The sequence below is a fragment of the Zosterops lateralis genome, assembly GCF_965231275.1.
Source record: "Zosterops lateralis genome assembly, chromosome: 3".
NCBI classification, from domain to species: domain Eukaryota; kingdom Metazoa; phylum Chordata; class Aves; order Passeriformes; family Zosteropidae; genus Zosterops; species Zosterops lateralis.
Window position 1 is genome coordinate 49,946,295 of NC_139764.1, and position 20,847 is coordinate 49,967,141.

A 20,847-nucleotide genomic window follows, 5' to 3' on the forward strand; every position below is an offset into this window, starting at 1 on the left:
GGGCTCAAGAGCGCCCTTTCTGCCACAGGTATTTCTTTTTTCCTGAAGAAGGGTAATCTTGAGGTTATGTTGAAAGTGCTAGACCTCTACCTCAAACCTGTGTGCACCTGTTCCCTTGTGCATGAATGAGTATGCCAATTCTTTTCCCTTTTGTCTGTAAAGTCTTTATAGAATGCTTTAAAGCTTTGGAAGATGTGGACTGCTGAGAATTCTGGATTTTAAGGCTAAACATAGCTTTTCTTGACATTCAGTATGAGTAATACAGTGAGAAAAATGGAAGAATATAACTCAATTTCGGCATTAAATACATTATTTGTGGTTTGCATATCTTAAAAAGATACCTAGTCTTGGACTTAGATTGTTGAAAGAGACCTTTCACTTTTCTAACAAAGCCACTACCCCTGTGGCTAAATCTGTACTTAAAAAATGTACACCACATTCCAGATGGATTTGGTGAAGTACTTGTAAAAGGCACCATTCAGTAAGGAATTACAGAAAAGTGGAGTAGCAAGTCACAGTATTAATCCAGCCTGGAAGAGGTATCCTGGAGTTTTCATGGAGATGTGGCTGTTGCAGGGTTGTACTTTTATGCTTTCTAAGATCTGGGCGGTTCCTGTTTCATTTGGACACCTGGAATGAGAGTCAGTCCAGCCAAAACAGTCCCTTAACTTCTACCTCAGATCTTAAGCAAATGTCCATCAGTCCTCCCGAGGTGAGAGCTTGTGCTCCTGTGTAGGTGAGAGAACCATGAGTTTGAAGACCTTTAGAGAGAGACTTACAAAAGTTGAAACAAATGTCGGAGTAAGAACTCCCCCTGGAGAACTTCTGAGACACCGGTTTGATCTGCCTATATAAGCAACATGTAGGTCCTTACTTTAAGAGTCCTTCATTAGCACCAGCTGCTCAAGGCACAAATTAGGTGATGAAGATTGAGAGATTGATCCCATTCATTGTATATACAACGCTTATTCATGTATAGCTCTTGAAGAATACTTTGGGAAATTTGAGAGTTGGTTAAGATTCAAGTTGAGAAAAGACATAGATGCAGTTCTGAGACCAGTCAGTACAGAAGCAGTATTTTTGTATTTCTGGGATGCCTTATTTAACTGCTTTGTTTTGTTTTTCAATTTTTCTTACACTTTGGAAGAGTAATACAATTTAGTACTCTTTCCTACAAGCCAGGTCCTTATATAGATAGCATTGCAAAATCAGACTGTTTTCAGAGGATTGAAAGCCAATGAATGGAGATAGGAATTTAAGGCACTGCTGACATAAGCATGGAAAAGGTGAAGTCAGCTAGGCAGAGTTATAGTGAAATTACAGTTTGCAAGTAAGTTGGCTAACTCTAAAATTAGGAGTAAGTTAGCCCATCTTCAGTTTTGATTCCATACTTTTTAGAGGGGAGGTTTTTATGCTGGTATCTATTAATCTTATTTTCTGTTTCTGTGATCTCAGCATCTCACAAATGCAGTTGTTTGCTTTCCTGTATTTTGGAGGAAGTTAAGGAACATATTTTTCCCCAACACTTTTTGGTGCTCAAATACATGCCCTCAATGGAGTACCCACTCTTCTGTGCACTTCTACACCTTCCTTTTTAATTGTAATCTTGTACAGGAGGTTGCACATTTTAAAAAAACATTTTAATGCAAAATAAAGTTGGCTTTTTAGGGGGGTTTTCTTTGGGTTTGTTTTGTTTTGTTGGGTTTTTTTACTTTTACATATGTCTCTGCCTTGAGGTTTTTATTACTTTAGCAGGTTCTAATCCCTGAGGTACATATTTAAGAGAGATAAGACAAAAAAAAACAGTGGGAGATGAGGCATCTACATCAATATCATGGTCCTCCATCTGACAGTGTTAAGATGCATCTTTGTTTCAATAAGGAAATCACTAAAACTACTCACAGGCTACTTTCAAGCACATGGTTGCAGTTTTGGTGCTAGGTAAAGGCACTCTGTCAACATTCACCATGAGAAATAACTACCCCAAGCAATGCCAGCCTGTGTGGGTGTGGTTTGTGGCCAACCCTATCACCCTTCTTCCACAAAGGTTGCTCCCTTGAACCGATATTAATTTTTTAGACCCACCCTGGAACAGTTACTCTCTTTCTAAATCCACCCTCAAACAGTTACTCACCTTATCCACGCCCCCAAAGTGACGACAGTGGAAAGTCCGAGAAGGCAGCAGCACAGAGCTTTCAAACCCTCACGAGGCAAGAAAAACATTTGCTTCTTTTATGTGTGTGGATTTATTTTTTTTTTAATGTCAATGGTTTGTTGTATTTTGTCTAAGAAGAGGTATGAGCTTTATGGTGGGAGGAATATATTCACAGTAAACCACTGCAGCCGTTAACAAATGACACAGCTTTGCTTCATCATGTAACTAACCTTGGAAGCTGGTTTTTGCTCCATTTCAAACATTCCTTTAGGATAAAGCTGACTTCTTAATCTTCCCTAACTGACATTATATGAATGGATTTCACAGTTGATGTGAACACCATGAAATATTGTGAGTCATGTGGGTGGATCTGGTATTTCTGTTTTTTTCATGGTTCAAGCTACAGATCATGGGGATTCAATTAGGTGCTGTCGAACTTGAGTGATATTTTTCTACCAGTAGGTCAGCTGTTTAACATCCATGGGAAAAAGGGATTGTGCCACTGAGCATGGTTGTAGGCTTTATACAATAGTGTTTTCAGGACTAGGGAGTACTTTACAGGTGGTTTCTGGGTCTGACAGAAGTGCAAGTGCTCAGCTATTTAGAAAGGAGGCCTTCTGTGATATAAATAGGGCTTGGAGTTGTAACTAGTTCCAGCCACCTTGGCCCCAGATATTTGTCCACATACCTCTAGGCCATGGAGAGAATGAGGATCACAGACTGATCTTGCAAGGTGTAGAGCACTCCAGTCCTCATCCAGCAACATCCAGAACAGGTTTACTGGGGGTTTAAAAGGACTGTGAACCTCATTAGCACCATTTGGTGCAGTGTATTCTTAGGTATACAGGCTTTGGGTCTGCTCCTTTCCACCTCACTTTATCAGTTAGCATTGCAGATGTATCCTGCCCTTTGCTTTATACTTGACAGTCATCCCAATGAATGCTGGTGCTCTTTGCTTATTTCAAATTTAGCACATTGCTTTGCTGGACTGTGACTGGAGTGTTCAGTTTGTCTTGCATTCTAGATGAACTACTTATTTTTCTATTCCCTATTCTAGTATGTTTAGTAGAGTAATTTCTACTGATGATTCATTAACTATTCTAGCAATCTGTTGTTGCCAAAATGCTAGGGATAGTTTCCGATATTTTTCCAAGAAAAATCTGTATAAAATGTGAGAGCTCACATGGTGTTTTTGTTAGGTATGATGCACTCACCAGGATTCGAGGGAAACCTAAATTTCAACTTCCAGACTCTGATGAATGCAGACAGTCTCTATGTGGTATCACATTGCACTTTGCTGCTCAACCTAAAATTGGCAAATTCAGATTACTACAGGAAGAAGCCTGCTCAAGCCCCTGTGTTGCTGGTGAGTTGGGGAATATGGGATAATTGTTTTTAAAAAATGGAAATTTATTTTGCTTTCTTTCACATAAACCAGCCCACACATAAAGCCTTCAGGCTGCTTGCTAAGTGGAGAAATAATAATTGCAAATGAAGCGTTCTCCAAGCTGCTTATGAATCTTGCATGATAAGTGTTGTGCATCTGAATTACACTGTGATTTGGTGGGAAGGAATGCTGCTTACTGATTGTCATTAAGGTCGCAGTCATTTTGATGGTTAAACTATTTTCAGAATAGATTAGCATCATGTGATATAGCATGTATTGTCTCTTGATAATGTGCATGAACATACCTTCATCTTACAACTGATTTTCTTTTTGCTTAATACTCAGTTTGAATTTCTGTAGATGAAGACATGAGAAGTTAAAGTGAAAAATAAATAGGTCTTAGTAATGTGAAATTATGATTTTTGTTACACCTGGAGCTCCTCAGCTTTTTTAAAATTGTTTTGAAAACTGTGTGTTATAAAACATGGACCCATGTTTTTCAACTTGGTTGCCCAAGAGACGTTGTTTCAGAGTTTTCTGAAAAACCAAAAAAAAATCGTGGTTTATGGAAAAAATAAAACAGTGTCAAAATATGTAATTGTTGCTGAACTTCCAGTGTAAGAAAATTTATGATCTAGATCATCTCAAAAACAAATGGAGTTTAATATTATCCTTAGTTCTGGTGTGTTCTGCAGTAGATCAAGGGCAGATCTGTGACTCAGGACATTCTCTATAGAGGATTCAGTGTGCACAACAGGCCTGAGCATGCCCAAAGTATTCTTAGAGATCATTCTGATAAATAATTGGAGACCAGTTCATCTGTGATGACTGTTCAATGCAGAAGGGCCCAGTTGTCGGGCAGGCCGCGTTAGGTGCCGCAACTTCTTTTAATTGGATTTGAGATCCTACTCCTACCTCGTGGAAATGGTGAGAGATCAGCATGTCCCATTTTCACTGTGTGAGAACTGTCATTCTGGTTTGCATCTTGCATTAACTGCAGTAGGAGAAGGGAGAGCTGTTCATGTTTATGTCATTCTCCACTGACACAGAAGGATCTGGACAGGCTGGGTTGATGGGACATGGCCAATTGTATGATGTTCAATAAGGTGAAGTGTCAGATCCTGCCCTCAAGTCACAAGAACCCAGTGTGGCACTACAGGCTGGGGCAGAGTAGCTGGAAAGCTGCGTGGGGGGAAAAGACCTGGGGGTGCAGATGAGCCAACTGAACATAAGCGTGTGCTTAGGTGGCCAAGAAGGCCAATGGGAACCTGGGCCTGTATCAGGAATAGTGTGTGCAGCAGGACCAGGGCAGGGATTGTCCCTCTACTGGTGAGGCTGCACCTCAAATCTGGTGTTCATTCTTGGACTCCCAGTACATGAAGGACATTGAGATCCTGGAGAGAGTCCAGAGGAGGACAACAAAGCTGGTCAAGGGTCTAGAGACGAAGTCCTATGAGAAGTGGCTGAAGGAGCTGGCATTGTTTAGCCTGGAAGAAAGGGTGCTCAGGGGAGACCTTCTCATTGTCTACAACTCCCTGAAAGGAGGGTGTAGTGAGGTGAAGGTAGGCCTCTTCTCCCAGGTAAAAAGTGACAGAACTAGAGGAAATGATCCCAAGTTGTGCCAGGGATCATAGATATTAGAGAATTTCTTTTCATGGAAAGAGTTTGTAAGGAAGAAGAACAGACTGCCCATGGAAGCATTCAAAAAATGTAGGTATGGCCCTTCAGGACTAGTGGTTTAATGGTGAACATGGTGATAGTGCTGTGCTGACAGTTGGACTTGATGATCTTAAAGATATTTTCCAACTTTAACAATTCTAAGCTTGCAATCCTCCATTAATTCTTTCCATAATTTATTTTCCATATCTGCAATCCTTTACTTAGAAGTAGATATGAGGGCTGATGCTGTAGGAGTTACACTTTTGTCTTACATTTGGCTTTTGTGGTCCTCTGCAGAAGGAGTTCATGAAGCAGGTCCAGTCCAGTGGAGTGTTGATGGTATTTTCCCAGGCTTGGGTTGAAGAACTGTACCACCAGGTATTAGAAAGGAACATGCTAGGGGAAGCTGGATACTGGGGAAGCCCTGAGGAGCACAGCCTTCCACTTATCAGCATGCTGACAGGTCAGTACAATATTATGGTGGCAAGGCTGACTTCCAAACGTGTCGAAATTAAGCTACAGTGACATGCTGCTTTATTGTGTTACATACAGAACAGCATGTCATCATGCAATATCTGGTGTCTCATGGAATTATCAGTAGAGAAGGAGCCAGACCTAGCTGTGGCAGGTACTTAAGTGTTTGTTTTGGCTCATCAGAGTGGTTTTGAAGCATAGATTTTAAAAAAATCAAAACAGGGCGAGTAGATTTGTTCAGTGAACCAAAACATCTCTTGATTCTGTCAGCTTCAGTTCTGGTAGACTTGATACTTGTTAATGATAAACAGGAAGGCTGCTGTTTTCTTGATGTCATAGCAAAGCCATTTCAGTGTGCCTGTGGTGCGGTACAAATATAAATAGTGGCATCTGATCCTGGAAGCCTTCCACAGATTGGACTCCCCTTGGTTCTGACTTGAGCTATGCCAGGGGTATGCCAAATGGCACTAGAGAGAAGCTGAAAACCTGGAGCACAAGTGGTTGAAAGCAATCCATAGCTTCATTTGAGGGGAAAAAAATCTAATTTTGTCAGCTGAAAGACAGCAGGATGGTTGTGATACTTTATTGATATAAAATGCACTGTCTGCTTTAATGTGTATGTAATTAAAATAGTGTATGTAGGGAGAACACTGCTTCAGCTGAGCCATTAAGTGGTGATCAAAGGGCACTGCTCTGAAAGTTGTTTGCTGATTGCATTGAGCTCAGTGTTACTTTTAGCTACTGAGCTGGGAAGATGAAAGAAACACTTGGAAAAATGATACTCCGATGTGGAGATGGGGCTTGTTAGAAAGGAAATCAACCTGCTGTCCTTAATATTAAACTCTCTGCGAGAAACTGGTCTTTTGTTGTGTCGAAGAAAGGGTTGTATTTCTTTTGCTGAGATTAAACATGCATACATCTACTAAAAATCACGTTTAGGACATTGGATCCCAGTGCATCTTGAGGACTCAGACTGAGGTCTGGTAACATCTAAATACAGGATTTAGCAAGATTAGAAATACTATAGTAAGAAATGCAGAGATTTAGTGTGTGGTAAGTTCTGAACTGTAAGAAAAACCTTAAAATCTCTACTGGAAGTCCTGTTCACTGTGTAACTTGAAGAGGGGGAGAACAGCTTTTGAGAGTGAGATATTTCCCCTCTTCAACAAAACATTGGTTATACTGGGCAAAGCCTAAGATGCCACAGCTCATGTTTATACCATGGCGTTGGAAGGCTGCCAGAAAGGGTAACAAAAAAGCACACCTGAGAAGTCAGGAGTGCTAGTACTTAATTGTACACAGAGCCAGGAAGGCATGGTTGCCTTGTACCATCTGTGTGTCAAATAGTAATCTGATGTTTTTTAATGTTCTGGCAGACATCGACGGCTTGGGCAGCAGTGCGATTGGGGGCCAACTGATGGCATCTGCTTCAGCTCAGTCTCCTCTTTCCCAAAACAGGAAGACAGATGATTCTGTTGTTGCAGGTACTAAGACTGTATTATAAGTATGAGTGTGTCTACCAATAGTGGGTTGTTATGTACCAAAAGCATATGCTGATAAATTGTGTTGAATAACAATTTAAAGAGTATATCAGCACATTGTACATGTGAATTGGTAGTTCAGCGTGCAGAGGACAAATGTGACTTGGCTTTTTGCCATTAATGCTTTTGTTGTGTCATTTTCTAGTAGTAATAGTATTAATGTTTTTTCTAGGAATTGCTTTTGCCCAATACATTTTAATTGGCTGTTGGAAGAACTTGATTGACACTTTGTCCACCCCACTGACCGGCCGCATGGCAGGCAGCTCCAAGGGCCTGGCCTTCATCTTGGGAGCAGAAGGAGCCAAAGAACAGAACCAAAAGGAAAAGGACTCTATCTGTGTGAGCCTGGATGGACTAAGGAGGGCAGCCCGGCTGAGCTGTGCTCTAGGTAATGCTGCATGGAGGATGTCACAACAGAATCATAAAATAGGATGATAGCTTTTCTTGAAGGACTTTAGGAGAAAGAAATGCAGCATCCTGCTCCAGTTTTGCATAGGAATGTGGATGGTGGGAATATGCATAGAGTGCCCTACAGCATAAACATATTGAGCCAACTTTCCTTGACCCCACCCCTTGTTGAGGCTGTATGGAATTGTGGAAGAAATGGTGGTCATACAGTAATTGTGTTGTTGCTTTACAGGAGTTGCTGCTAACTGTGCATCTGCTCTTGCCCAAATGTCTGCGGCCTCCTGCGTCCAAGAAGAGAAAGAAGAAAAAGAAATCCAAGAACCCAGTGATGCTATAGCTCAAGGTAACTACATGCTTTAATTGCCAACCTCATCTCATATTGCCTGCGAAGCTGCAACTGGAAAGCATTTTGCCACACATAGTGGCGTTTCCCTCTGTTGTTCTGCTGTGCACCACTTGCTGTAGGCACATGGGATGTGTGTCTTCAGTACATGTCCTGCTGTCCTAGGTTCTCAACATTATGTCCCATTAATTACATTCTATATGGAACTGAAATCAGTGGAACAATGCACAAGCCAGCAACATTTTTCAACATGTGCTTTTTAAACCTTGTGATACTAGTACAACCAGACATCAGAGAAAAAGCTTATTTGGGGATTTTTGTGTGTTGGGTGATAATGTAAGCTGAGTTCTCATCACTCTCCCTGTCTGGCTTATATATTCTTGATTATCTTTTGTCATCATCGTCATCAGATATTTAAAACTGTTTCAGAATCATGCTAAATTAAAATGGAATAAAAAGTTGTGCCTTTTTAGCATATAAAAAGTTCGGCATCTCTATACCACCATTTCAAACGTTTCAGTGGAAGTCAAAGTCAATTGTTCTCTCCAGTGACTATTGAGAAGAAGTACACAAAATTTCTCTGGTTACATCTGATTTCTAATGGCAAGAAGCCTGTAACAAAACACAGTGTTGCACAAATGACCCTGCTTGGTACTTAAATTCGGTGTCTTGGTAGAGAAAACAAAAGTGAAAAAGCCTGAGCTTAAACAAGCTTTTGACTCTGTTGCTGGACATGACTGAAGAGAGTTGGCCAGACTCTGCTGAAGCAAAGAGGAGGCAGCAGCAATGGCCGGAGGCCAACAGATCTGTTCTGTGAAAGCTTGCAAAGCTTCAAAACTTGTTTCCATTCCAATGCGGCATGAAAACAAAGCTTTTCAGGGATTCTGGGAAAAAAGAAATATATCCAAATGATTGTAGGTGAGATCAAGATTAGTTTTGCTTTGACAAGAGCTCTTTGGTGAAACTGTTTGTATGGAAATACATGTGAAATCCATAAATGCAGCGGTTTTTCTGTAGCAAAGGAGATTTTGGTAAAAATAAATATCCAGTTGGCCATTTCTGAAGAGAAATACTGTTCTGCAACTGCAGACTGCAACTGTTCTGTGGGCAACAGGATGTGAGTTTGGGGGTGGAGGGTGTCAATCTACCATTGATTTTTATCATGTATATGGATATAGCATATATATAGGCTATACGATCAGCCAGAAAGGATTTTAGTTTTAAAGCTACTTTAGATTTATTAGGAAGAAATGGGTTTCTCTTTTTTTTTGGGGGGGGTCTAAAATTCATGGTCTTTTATAGATACCAGACTGTAATCCTTTGCCATCACCCTGTATATAAGCCAGTGTTTGTTTAAAAGCTGAAGAAGCTAATTTTTTTATTTTTTTTTTTTTTTTTTTTTTTTTTTTTTTGTGCTGCAGTGAAACAGAAAGTGGAGCAGAAACTGGAGCAGATGGGGAAAGTGCAGGGAGTCTGCCTGCACACTGCTCATGTTTTGTGTATGGATGCAGTCCTAAATGTGGGTCTGGAGATGGGAAGCCATAATCAGGATTGTTGGCCTCATGTATTCAGGTACTCACCAGCTTTCCCAAAATATCCAGAATTCATGCTGTGTTACCTGAAAGTAAGGGAATGAGAAATGGGCTTTGCAGACTATGTGAATGTTCTGTATAAACAGTGTCAGAATGAATAAACTGCCAGTATCTCTAAAAGAAAAGATGATGCTGTTTTCCACCACTACTCAGGGACAAAATTGATGCTTGGAAGCTTGAAAGTTACCAGAACACTGGCACACCCAGGAACCTAAATGGGCTTTTCAGGCACCTCCACCAAACTCTTTGCTGTCTAGGCACATGGAAGGCCAAAGGATGTAAGAAGAAAGGTTGTCTGTGTGTAGCCTAAGAGTTAGAAATCATCTGTTCATCGTTTGAGGAAGATGTCCTGTGATTAGTGCAGGGAGGAGTTGTTTTGGGGCGTTTATTAACTTTTTGCTTCTCATGTGTATTCTCAGGGTGTGTGAGTACATCAGCACACTGGAGCACAGCCACTTCAGTGATGGTGCTGCCCAGCCCTCCCTTACCATCACCCAGCCACAGCAAGCATCTGCAGGGCTGCACCCAGACTCTGAGCCTGGGGAGGCTCCTCAGGCACTAACCCCCGAGCAAGAGACCACCCTCAGCAGCCATCCTGTCATTCAGCCAGTTTCTATCCAGGATCTCATCAAGGACAGCAGTAAGGGCAGAGCTTTTGACTTCCGTGGAGGCAGTCTGCTGAGTGGTACCAGTGCTGCCAAGGCTGTTCTCACACTCTCCACACAGGCTGACAGGTAAAAGCACTGCTGTCAGGAGCCAGATTTGGCCCTTTTTGTGGTCTAATCTTTGTTTGTTGCAGCCCCTTGCTTCAGTTGAGTTTCACAAGAGAGCTGCATGTTTGTCACAACCAGCAGTTTCTAAAAGACCTGGGTTTTTTTCATCTCTGCAGTATCTGAAAGTACTGAGCTGAGTTTGTCTATGCACAGCAGTGAGTAAGCCAAGCAAATCAAATGCATCCTGAGAGTGATGGATTTATTTCTTGCATGTAAATTGATATGTCATATTCAGTTAACCAAAGTAAAGGGGTGTCTTTTCCTGATGGGAAAGGACTGATTGACAAGACCAGTGTCAGTCAGAAAGTAGTTGCTTCTCTCAGGGCTGTGTGGACAGTTCATCAGGCTTCTCCAGTGTGTCCAGAGGAGGAAGGCAACCAAGTACAGTCACAGAATGGCTGTCTTAAATGTCCTTTTATCATGGTCTGCCAATTGATATTATTTCTGCTATTTTTTAAGCAGCCCAGACTACACTTGAAAAATTCCTGGGTTTGCATCCTTGAAGTTACCTTTTTGATCCAACTGACATTTTTCATCTTAATCTCTCCCCACAGGAAGGTGTTATGTGTAAATTCAGAGCCATAAACTGCTTGTAGAAATTTGACTCTGGGCATAAAAATACCTTTTATTTGGGAAGCTTACAATACAGCTTGGTTCTGAGGATTAGAGAATAGCAATACTGTGAATTTAATGATGCTGGTTTTATTTTTACCCTTTTACTTAAGTGCAAATGTTTATTAGGACTTATTCCCTTGGTTTTTAGGACAATAGAAAGTTTTTCATGAAAAGCAGCGACAGAAAGTCATATTTTTGTCAATTTCTGGCTGCACCATGGGAAATTTCACTGTAATCTGTGTGGAGCTCCCCTCCAGTGTAACTTACTATTATATGAGTTTTATCTAGATTTTAACTGTTAAATCCTAAGAGCCCATTGCAGCTGAAAATAATAACTCTTGCTTGTATTTGTCACTGTTTAACCAAAACATAGCCCCATACTAGCCACTGTTAAAAAATTTAACTCTACCCCAGCCAAAACCAGAAAAATATTCCAAAATAGTAATTCAGGTACAGTAACCTTAGGTTTAGGACTTGAATTAATTTATTTTTCAAGTTAGGGTTGGTAACTTCAGATGGAGCAAACTGGTGTAACTCTAAAGTCAGTGAAGCTGTGATGATCTGTGTTGTGAGGACTGGGCATGTTTCAGCTGGTTTTTGGTTACTGGTTCATTAATGACTTATAGCATTAAGGTAACTTGAAAAAGTGACTTTCTGTTTTAGTGCGGTAGTTGAATCTTGAAAGGGTTCTGGTTGATCCCATAGCAACCTACTTTCCACTCTCCAATTAATAAAGCTTATGGATCAAAGTCTTGCTGCAGCACTGTTTAAATGAAAAAGCACTCAATAACCCAATGTGTCATGAAAGGCAACATATAGAAGCTACAAACAGATAGGTGTTTTCTTCTTACGTACACATTTAAGTCTGCATCTCATTAATTTTTAAGTCAGATTCTGTTCTTTACCTACAGGCTTTTTGAAGATGCTGCTGACAAGTTAAACTTGACGGCATTGGCAGGCTTCCTTTACCAGCTCAAGAAGGCTTCTCAGGCCCAGCTTTTCCATTCAGTCACAGATACAGTTGATTACTCGCTAGCCATGCCAGGTAAATCACCTGAAGTTTGTGTACAGGGTGTTTTATATACAATTGTACTGCTTACAGGACTTATTTTGTATTCCTGCAATTTTTTTCCAATTGAAATTTCAAGGTATAAATAAAACACAGTATGTAGTCTAGTAAGATTTTTCTTATTGGAATTGTGGGAACAATTTTTTATCTTTAGAAAAGATTGAGTATTTTTTTTTTTTTGAACAGAGACCACATCCATACCTGCTTTGAAACACATCACAGGACATTAATTTGGTTCTTGAACTTTGGGGGTGTTAATTGCCTGCCAATATATAATCATAACTCTGTTTTTGAACCCAGGCCAGTATGGAAACTTGGGTCAATCTAGACTTAAGACAGTCGTTTTTGCTTTGACATTTGACAGTAGGATAACCTCAGAAGTGTTCAGGAAATGAACAATAGAGAACAAAGCACACAAATGAAGAATGTTAAATGAAGCAGTGGGATTTGTCCTGCTTGATTTTCCCCAACAGAGTAGAGCATATACCTCACAGTACAAAACCTGTAAATTGTTTTTTCTATCACTGTCTCAAATAGAGCAGAAGAATTGGACACAAAGGAAGATAATTTCACTTAAATTTATACTGTGTCTGTCGAAGCTACATTTGTCATACAGGTTTGTTCTGTCCTGTGGCAGACACAGTTTTTATCTGTGTCTCCAATTTAATTGGTTTCCTCTCTCCCTGAAGTGTTACTTGTCATTTTCTCAGTATGACACTTCAAGTTTTTGGCTTTTTTGGTCTCCAGACGTCAACATTCATAACTCTAGTTTTAATAAATAGATTTTCTCTTTCATGTTACGTAGTGGTCAATCAACAGTAGTTTTCAGGATAAAATAATTAAGTGCTATTTTTTGTTTTTAAAGTGATATGTCTCCTGATTACATATTTTATTAGAGATAAAAGCACCAGTGTATTTGAAATGAGAGGATGAAGTGTCTTTCCAAATGTTTTAAGAGCAATGAAAGATTAATCCCTTTCAACAGGAAATAACAAGTATTCATGACTAGGGAACAGAAAAGCATTTTCTCACATTCTGTTCTTTGTAATCTTTGCTTAGTAAGAAATACAAAATTAAATACCCAAACTAAATAATTTGCAGTTTATAATCTTTCCTGTAGATGTCACCAAAACCTTTCATAACCACCATTTTGGGTCTGAATATCAATTATTTAACTCCTTGCTTAACTTTACTGCACTACTTTTCCAAGACATTGTCTCTCATATGTTTGCAAAAAAAGTGATCACTTAAATTATGTTTAATAAACTTTAAACTTGGGTCCATCACCTGTCCTTTTACCTTCTTACCACATTTACCAATGTGTTTTACATTGGGTTGGGTTTGGTTTTTTTCTTATTCTCTCTCCCACTAAAGCTTACCAGTAATCAATCACATAATCAATCACTTAATAATTTCTAATTCCAGTCCAGACATTTAGGAGTGGAGGAGCAGCTGATGCTTAGCTTCCATTTATTCATATACTTTCTTGTAGGTGAAGTAAAATCTACACAGGACAGGAGAAGTGCACTTCATTTATTCCGACTTGGTGATGCCATGCTCAGAATTGTAAGGAGTAAATCCCGCCCATTGCTCCACCTCATGCGCTGCTGGAGCCTGGTGGCACCTCACCTTGTAGAGGTAGGGGACAAAAATAGGAATGTGTGCACGAAACAAAAAAGCTGAAAAACATGGAGAAAGCTTGGTAGCTCTTAAAATGTATAACAACCTTCAATATTGTCAAATCTGCTCTGTTGTCATATATTGCAATATTGTCAACAAGGAGTGTGCTTGTAAGTGAATGAAAGGGGCAGGAACAGGGGGTTGGACTTCTGCAATATGATGCAAATTGTGTCTGGTGAAAAAACTGAAACCACGCCAATGGGCTCTGGCTCCTGCATCTGCCTATATTCCCAGTCAAGTTCTGCATCTTTGCAATTCTTCCATAAAAGGATTTCTTTTCCCACATAAAGCCAGCTCAGCTGCTACCCTTTAAGGGAAAAATGGTCACAAAGCCCAAACATAAGACAGCATTTCACATAAGTTCTGCAGGTTTTAGTATTTAATTTATTTATCTTTAGCTCTATATGTTTTTAATTGTCAGCAAACTTTTATACATCTGTGGACCTCCAGACATCTCAGAGTCTCAGTCATTTGTTTCCATTGAAGTAGTATCCTGTTGCCATTGTGGGGTCCCTGGTCACATCAGTGGTGAAGCTGTTTTGAAGGTTCAGTAATATGTAGTGCTTACCTTCCTTGAAAGTGCCTGAGTAAAAGCAAATTTTTTGATTGGACTAATACTACTTCTATACTAATACATCTAATACTTCTCCTTTCCCTGCAGGCTGCCTGTCACAAGGAGAGACACGTGTCTCAGAAGGCTGTCTCCTTCATCCATGACATCCTCACCGAAGTGCTGATGGACTGGAAAGAGCCTTCTCACTTTCACTTCAACGAGGCGCTTTTCCGCCCCTTTGAGCGCATCATGCAGCTGGAGCTGTGTGATGAGGACGTGCAAGACCAGGCAAGTCAGCTCTGATCAATGTGTCTGTATCTGGTCTCCAGGCCCATAAGAATGGTTTCCAGAGTGCACTTGGTCCACCTGAGAGTGTTTCCAAAATTCCCTTTGAGTGCTGCCCTTTGGTCATCTTCAAGGAATTGGGAGTGCTCTGCCAGCATTGTGGCAGAGCACAGAGACAGTAGACCCAACTTTAAAGCAATTAAATAAAGATTTTCTACTATCTAAAAAAATTTAAAGAATAAATTAATCTAGACTGTCATAGTGAGGTCTAGAAATGTGTTTAAAGACATTCTTATTCCTTCTGAAGATCCACCTGTATATCAGTTGTGGTTTTTGGTTCTTTTTCTTTTAACCTCTCCTACACGGTCTGCAGGTGATCACCTCTATAGGAGAGTTGGTGGAAATGTGTTCTACCCAGATCCAGTCGGGATGGAGACCCCTGTTCAGTGCCCTGGAAACAGTGCACAGCAGCAGCAAATCAGAGGTTAAAGAGTACCTTGTAGGAGAATACTCTATGGGTAAGGACTTACTGCACTGTTTCAAATGTGCTTTTGATTCCCTGGGGAACACAGTAACTAACTCAATATATTTAAATGCCCAAACTGAATAGTGACACTACAACACTCCAGAACGGTACCAAAGTATCTGACTTATTACTTGGGGTGGGAAGGAAAGCAGACATATTGTTCTGATCTTTTGTCCTCTACATTCTAACAAATGATTAGCATGAGAAAGAAGTGCTTCAAACCTACTTGAATACTGAGCAAGACAGTAGTGCAAGGGTACTGAGCTTGGCTGAGCATTTGTCACTGTCCTGCTGGAGAAAGGACTGTATCCAAGCAGCATGTTTCTTGTGGACTCTCTTCCTTATTGTATGAAATGTATTGCTCTTATACATCAGGGTAACTTAATGTGATAATCTAGGCAAGTGCTTGTCCAGGCATTTGATCACAAGGCTTTCAGATTCCTAGTGCTATTACATACCACATTTCTGTAAGAATGTGCATCCCTCCCAGAGATGTTTGCTTGTATGGAAATGTGTTAATATCGGAAACCCCATTTTTTTCTGTTCTTTTGCCTCATTAGAAGGTATGTTTAAATGTGACAAGTCACATGTAAGGGATGTGGTTTTCTTCCTAAATTTCGTTATTGAGGTCTGTTATGGTTGATGGTTGAAATGCCACTGCACAGAGCTTTTGAAGACCAATAATCTACTTTGGAAAAGCAAGGCTATTTTGTTACTCTATAGTCTGAATAGTTTTCTGCATGATTGATATCATCTTGGCAGTTATCAAAAACTAAACAGAAACCTCCACCAAACAGGGCTCCTGAGTTCAAGAGCTCAAACCTGCTCTTACTATTTGAGCAGTCATAAACTGGTGTTTGTCAGAGACTGGGCAAAGGAGGGAATCTCTGTCACCTCCTGTGAAATGCTACATGAGTTGTCCCAGGAGCAAGAGAAAGTTTAACTTTTAAGATCATTTCTGTCTCTGCCCAGAATAGAAGATTCTACAGATTCAGTTAAATTGTTGAAAAATGGTTGGAAAATTACTTTTAAGGGGGTGTGAGTAAGAGTTCTCATCTTGTTATCTCCACAGGGAAACGGCAGGCTCCAGTGTTTGATGTCTTTGAAGCATTTCTAAACACAGACAACATCCAGGTCTTTGCCAACGCTGCCACCAGTTATATTATGTGCCTTATGAAGTTTGTCAAAGGACTGGGTAAATATTTTCCTATTAAGCCATGCTATATCAAGCTCGATCTCACATAAGAGAATAATTCAATTGTGTACTACATAGCACGGTAGGAAAGAGAGGGGTAGTGAAGTTGTTGAGTCCAGAATGCTTAAAAAAAATAAAATCAAGACCAAGGGATTATTTCTGTAACATTTTTTTTAATATTATCTGTTCTTCAAGTTTTTATAGCAGCAAAGATCCATCTCACTATTAAATATCTGCTTCTTAATTTGATCTTGGTTTACACTAGGACTTGCTTATATTCATGTAAACAATAAAACAAAAAAACCTCCAAATCTAGAATATTGCAGAAATGGCCTGGCATTGGGCAGAGGCAGCATGGAATGTTTGGAAGAGAACAGGGCATGTTTTACACTGCAGGCAGCAGAGACCAGGCATAGCATGTCAGGGTGACCCTGCAGAATAACTGTCATGCTTCACCAGCCTTCAGAACAAAGGCAAATGGTGCTGGGTTGTTCTGCCCCCATGCTGGTGATCCGTGACTTGCCTTGATCGTTAGAATTTGACACTTTTCACTGAACTGTGACAATGTTGGAGTTTTTTTGTGGATGTAAATTACAGAACTTTTAAGTAGTGATAAAATGGAGCTTTTGGTTTCTATACGAATATTCATTCACAGAGGTTTCTAGGTCTGTAAGCAACTCCTTTTGATTCAAATGAAGCACCTAGCTGCAGCAGATCTACTCTTTAATGTTACTCTTGTCTATTTCACCATTGATTTCAATGGAGGAAGAATTCACCTTGTGATGTAATTGTAATTGCAGTTATTACTACAAAAGAAAAATAAACTTACATGTCCAGTACCAATAGAGGGAACTCGTGTTTCTTCTGGAGAGCTTAAAAGCCTGTCTTATATTTCGTTATGTTTCTTGCTTTCATGAGATAATTTGACCCCATTGTTGTCACATATCAAAAAGCAAGGTCTTTTTTTGTACTAAAGATAATAGGACTACGGGAAACATCAGCAAATGCAATGCCATACTATGTGCATTTTACTGTAAAACTAAAGGATTCAATCTTCACTGGCTTACTTGGCTGATTTCAGAAGAAGACAAAAATTTAAAATACATTATGGAGGGAATAGTAAGAGCATAGAAAAAACAAATAAATATAGTGAAAAGAGAACAAATTAGGATCTAATAAAAGAATTTAATTTTTATCTTGTGCTTTTTATGAAAGGAATAACTTTTTTAAGCAAGAAAATGTTAATAGGCATTTAGTCACCCTTCAGATTTGGCACTGAATGGGAAGTATTTGGCTAAACTGGAAAAATGGTTTTCAGCCAAGTATTCTAAGCTGGACAGAACATTAGCTGAGAGGAGACAGGCAGACTGGCAGACAGGGAAAATGATGGAGTGAATGGAGTTATCCAGACAGGAGCTCTGCAGCAGGATGCCCTGGAACTGCTCTGCTTATTGATTTCCCTCAGTGAAGCTGGCCAGACAGGAGTCTGCTGATGGAAGTTGGAAATACCAGCAATAGAGAGGCACTAGAGAGGATGTGTCATACAGTTGAAACTGAGACCTTGATACCTGCATTAGACAGCAGAAGGAAGTGTGGTATACAAAACATAAAATTATGTATTTAAGCAGTAAATAAACTAATAGGAAGAACTTGTGGTAGAAGAATTTTCTGGGGCAGTGGGGTGCAGATGAATAGAAAAAAATAGTATAGTAATTGAGCAAAGGATGAATATGAGTAAGTAATTCCTACACCCATGGAAGAAAGTGGAATGGAGTCAATATGACAGATAATACAATGTATTATGATTAGAACTCCCAAAGATTTTACCAAAGAGATATTAAATAGGCATATGTTTATTAAAGCATTTATTCATATAAAAATTTGTGTACCAGTGTTACTCTGTTGTTTGTGGGGGGGGTCACCTGATTGTCATTTAAGAAGATCAGAAAAAGGATGTTTGCTGGATTCTGTTCAGACATTAGGATGTGACTGAATGAGAGAAGAAAACGAATGCTCTATTTACTTCTTTTCTTCTGTCCTTCTCAATGCTGCCTTTCCTGTCCCTAGGGGAAGTAGATTGTAAGGAGATGGGTGACTGTGTGCCAGGATCAGGATCTGCATCTACAGACTTGTGCCTTCCTGCGCTTGATTACCTCAGGAGATGTTCTCAGGTATGATGAACAGTCTTATACAGGCACTAACCTGGCCTGGGAAACACTTCTAACCTGCAGGCTTTGCATCAGTCATTGTATGATTTGCATGAACCCAACAGAGTCTGTGGTGACTCTGCACTGTAATACCCTGCACTGCAAATGGACAGTGGTAATCTGAGGGAATATCATGCCTTCCAGGCCAGTTAGCAATGGGAAAACTGAGGAGATAAAAAACTCTCAGATCCAGGGAACATGTGAGAAAATGTGAATGTTCTAAACCTCACAGTAACATAATTCAAAACTAAATTCATTCTTATTTAAACAGTTACTGTAAATAGTGTTGGGAATGAAAGAAAAAAAAAAAACACCAAAACAAGAAGTTGAGAATTCTTATATTTTAAGAGCAACAGCTTACACCCTCTGAAATGCAGAAGCAGCTTATTTGTACTATGCAAACATATTTGCAGCTCAGGACAAATCTCTAATAATTAGAGTGGTGGCATGTTTCCTGTAATCGCCTTGCACACAGCATATATTACTATCCAGGGTTATCTGGACAATTTTTGTTTGATTTTATAATCTTGTTTGTATTTCTCTAGCACCTGCAAGTCTTTTTGTTGGACTCAGGCCATGCTTTTTCTGGGTACAATACAAAAGCACAACAAAGGATACTATCAATGCTGAAAGTACTTAATATCTAAATTCAGAAATAATGGGTGGATTCAGCAGACTGAGAAAAGAAGGGAAGAATAAGGCAACTCAGAATAATAAACAACAGACATACTAAACTCAACTTGCTATCTTGTTCATCTAAAACATTAGTAAATATCTGTCTATATATCTAATGTATGTTCTGTTTATACACTATTTGTACCACATTGCTATTCCTCATCCTTACAAACTCCAGTTCACAGTGAGGGGGAAATATTTTTTCCTCTTTCAAAAAAGCAGCCATTTATATCTTGGTATACTTTTTAACTTGCCTGTAAAAGAAGAACAGGAATGACTAAAAAAAAATCCTCTCTGTATATTGCAAGTACATTATTTACTTAGAAATAATTAACGATTAAGTGCTGGTAGTATCCCTGCAATGATACGGCTAAAGGAGCTTCATAGATCATAGATGCAGTCAGTGAGTTGTAGTGTTTGCTCTTTACCCACAAGTTTTTACTTGTTAGTGAATGGAAGACTTCTGGCCTCTAATTGTGTTTGCATACCTTTTATTTTATTTTACATACTTGTGTTGTATGTGATCTCATTTACAAACTTTTGCATGGATATTTATCTTCTCTTTTTTTCTCTCTCTTCTCCACCCTCCCAAGTTGTTAGCCAAAATCTATAAAATGCCCTTGAAACCCATCTTCCTCAGTGGCCGGCTGGTTAACTTGCCCCGAAGAGCGCAGGAACAGTCAGCCAGCAGTGAGGATGGGATTGAGTGCATCCTCTCTGACTTTGATGATGACACTGGTAAGTGAATTGAAAATAGTAAATGCAGAACTAATCAATTGCTGCTTCTACACGTTGCTGCAAATGTTGCCAACTGCTAAAAGCAAAAAGGAGGAAAAACTTAATAGTTTATTGTTTCCTTGTTGTCTACACACACCCACCTTGGAAGTTCAGTTCCTGTCACCTTCTTTATGTAAAATATACAGTTCATATACAAGAAAAATACAACCCCTCTCTTAGGGCAAGATAACAGTATTTTGTTTAACAATTATTTTGATTATCCTGATATTCGTAATACAACCATTGTGTATTTCTGAGAGCTAACACAAAAATACTTTCTAGACCACAGCTGAAGTAAAGAAGTGAAAATCTTTTGAAGTTACTATTGGCAGGCCTACCTTTAACAGAAAAATACCAGTACTGAGTTACAGTCTAGAAAGGTAAAGAATCATTGTTTAAATGTTTTCAAACTTAGGTCCTGTGGTCTGTTGAAATAAACAGTGAATTTCTGAAGTCCATAAAAAGAACTGTGACCTCCAGAAAAACAAGCAGCATTTGTCTCCTGATTCTTTGTGTGGTTTATATGAGTTGTGGATTAATCAGGTGTTGGATGAACTAGAGTGTGGAGAGCCAAGCAGTAGAGGAATGCAGCCTTATGGCTTCTGACGAGACCTTCACAGGAGTACTTTTGAACATGTGAACTACTGAGCTGTTCCAACCAGGCTGCCTCTGTGAGGAGTCAGCTGCAACTTGACAGAAAGCAGGCTGACTCCAGTGCATTTCATTCATGTGCCTCACCAGACTGGCCCTTGGTGCCTACTTTTATCTGGACTCTTCCCCAACATGAATTGTCCCGTTCCTGCTACTTTGGATAAAGGAGAGAAAAGCTGCTCTCTGAAACCAGAAAGTCGCAAGTCCTAGTTTTTCACAAAGCAGCCTTTTACTTCTTTCTGTGCTGAGTTTGGTTTGGTTTTTCTCTCTCAGGGGATTTTA

At 39.7% G+C, this 20,847-nt stretch overlaps 1 protein-coding gene across 1 annotated transcript in view; it reads left to right on the forward strand.

Moving 5' to 3' along the window:
- Positions 1-20,847, forward strand: part of ARFGEF3 (ARFGEF family member 3) — a gene marked incomplete at its 5' end in the record, with an annotated part of 85,933 nt that overhangs the window by 46,830 nt on the left and 18,256 nt on the right. Inside the window, 14 exons of the mRNA XM_083856873.1 lie at positions 3,355-3,521; positions 5,499-5,664; positions 7,052-7,159; positions 7,389-7,604; positions 7,857-7,967; positions 9,389-9,539; positions 9,979-10,293; positions 11,859-11,992; positions 13,509-13,654; positions 14,358-14,537; positions 14,908-15,052; positions 16,133-16,255; positions 18,323-18,426; positions 19,731-19,875. Of these exons, the coding sequence (XP_083712999.1) occupies positions 3,355-3,521; positions 5,499-5,664; positions 7,052-7,159; positions 7,389-7,604; positions 7,857-7,967; positions 9,389-9,539; positions 9,979-10,293; positions 11,859-11,992; positions 13,509-13,654; positions 14,358-14,537; positions 14,908-15,052; positions 16,133-16,255; positions 18,323-18,426; positions 19,731-19,875 (2,211 nt within the window). The remainder of the gene's footprint in view (positions 1-3,354; positions 3,522-5,498; positions 5,665-7,051; positions 7,160-7,388; positions 7,605-7,856; positions 7,968-9,388; positions 9,540-9,978; positions 10,294-11,858; positions 11,993-13,508; positions 13,655-14,357; positions 14,538-14,907; positions 15,053-16,132; positions 16,256-18,322; positions 18,427-19,730; positions 19,876-20,847) is intronic.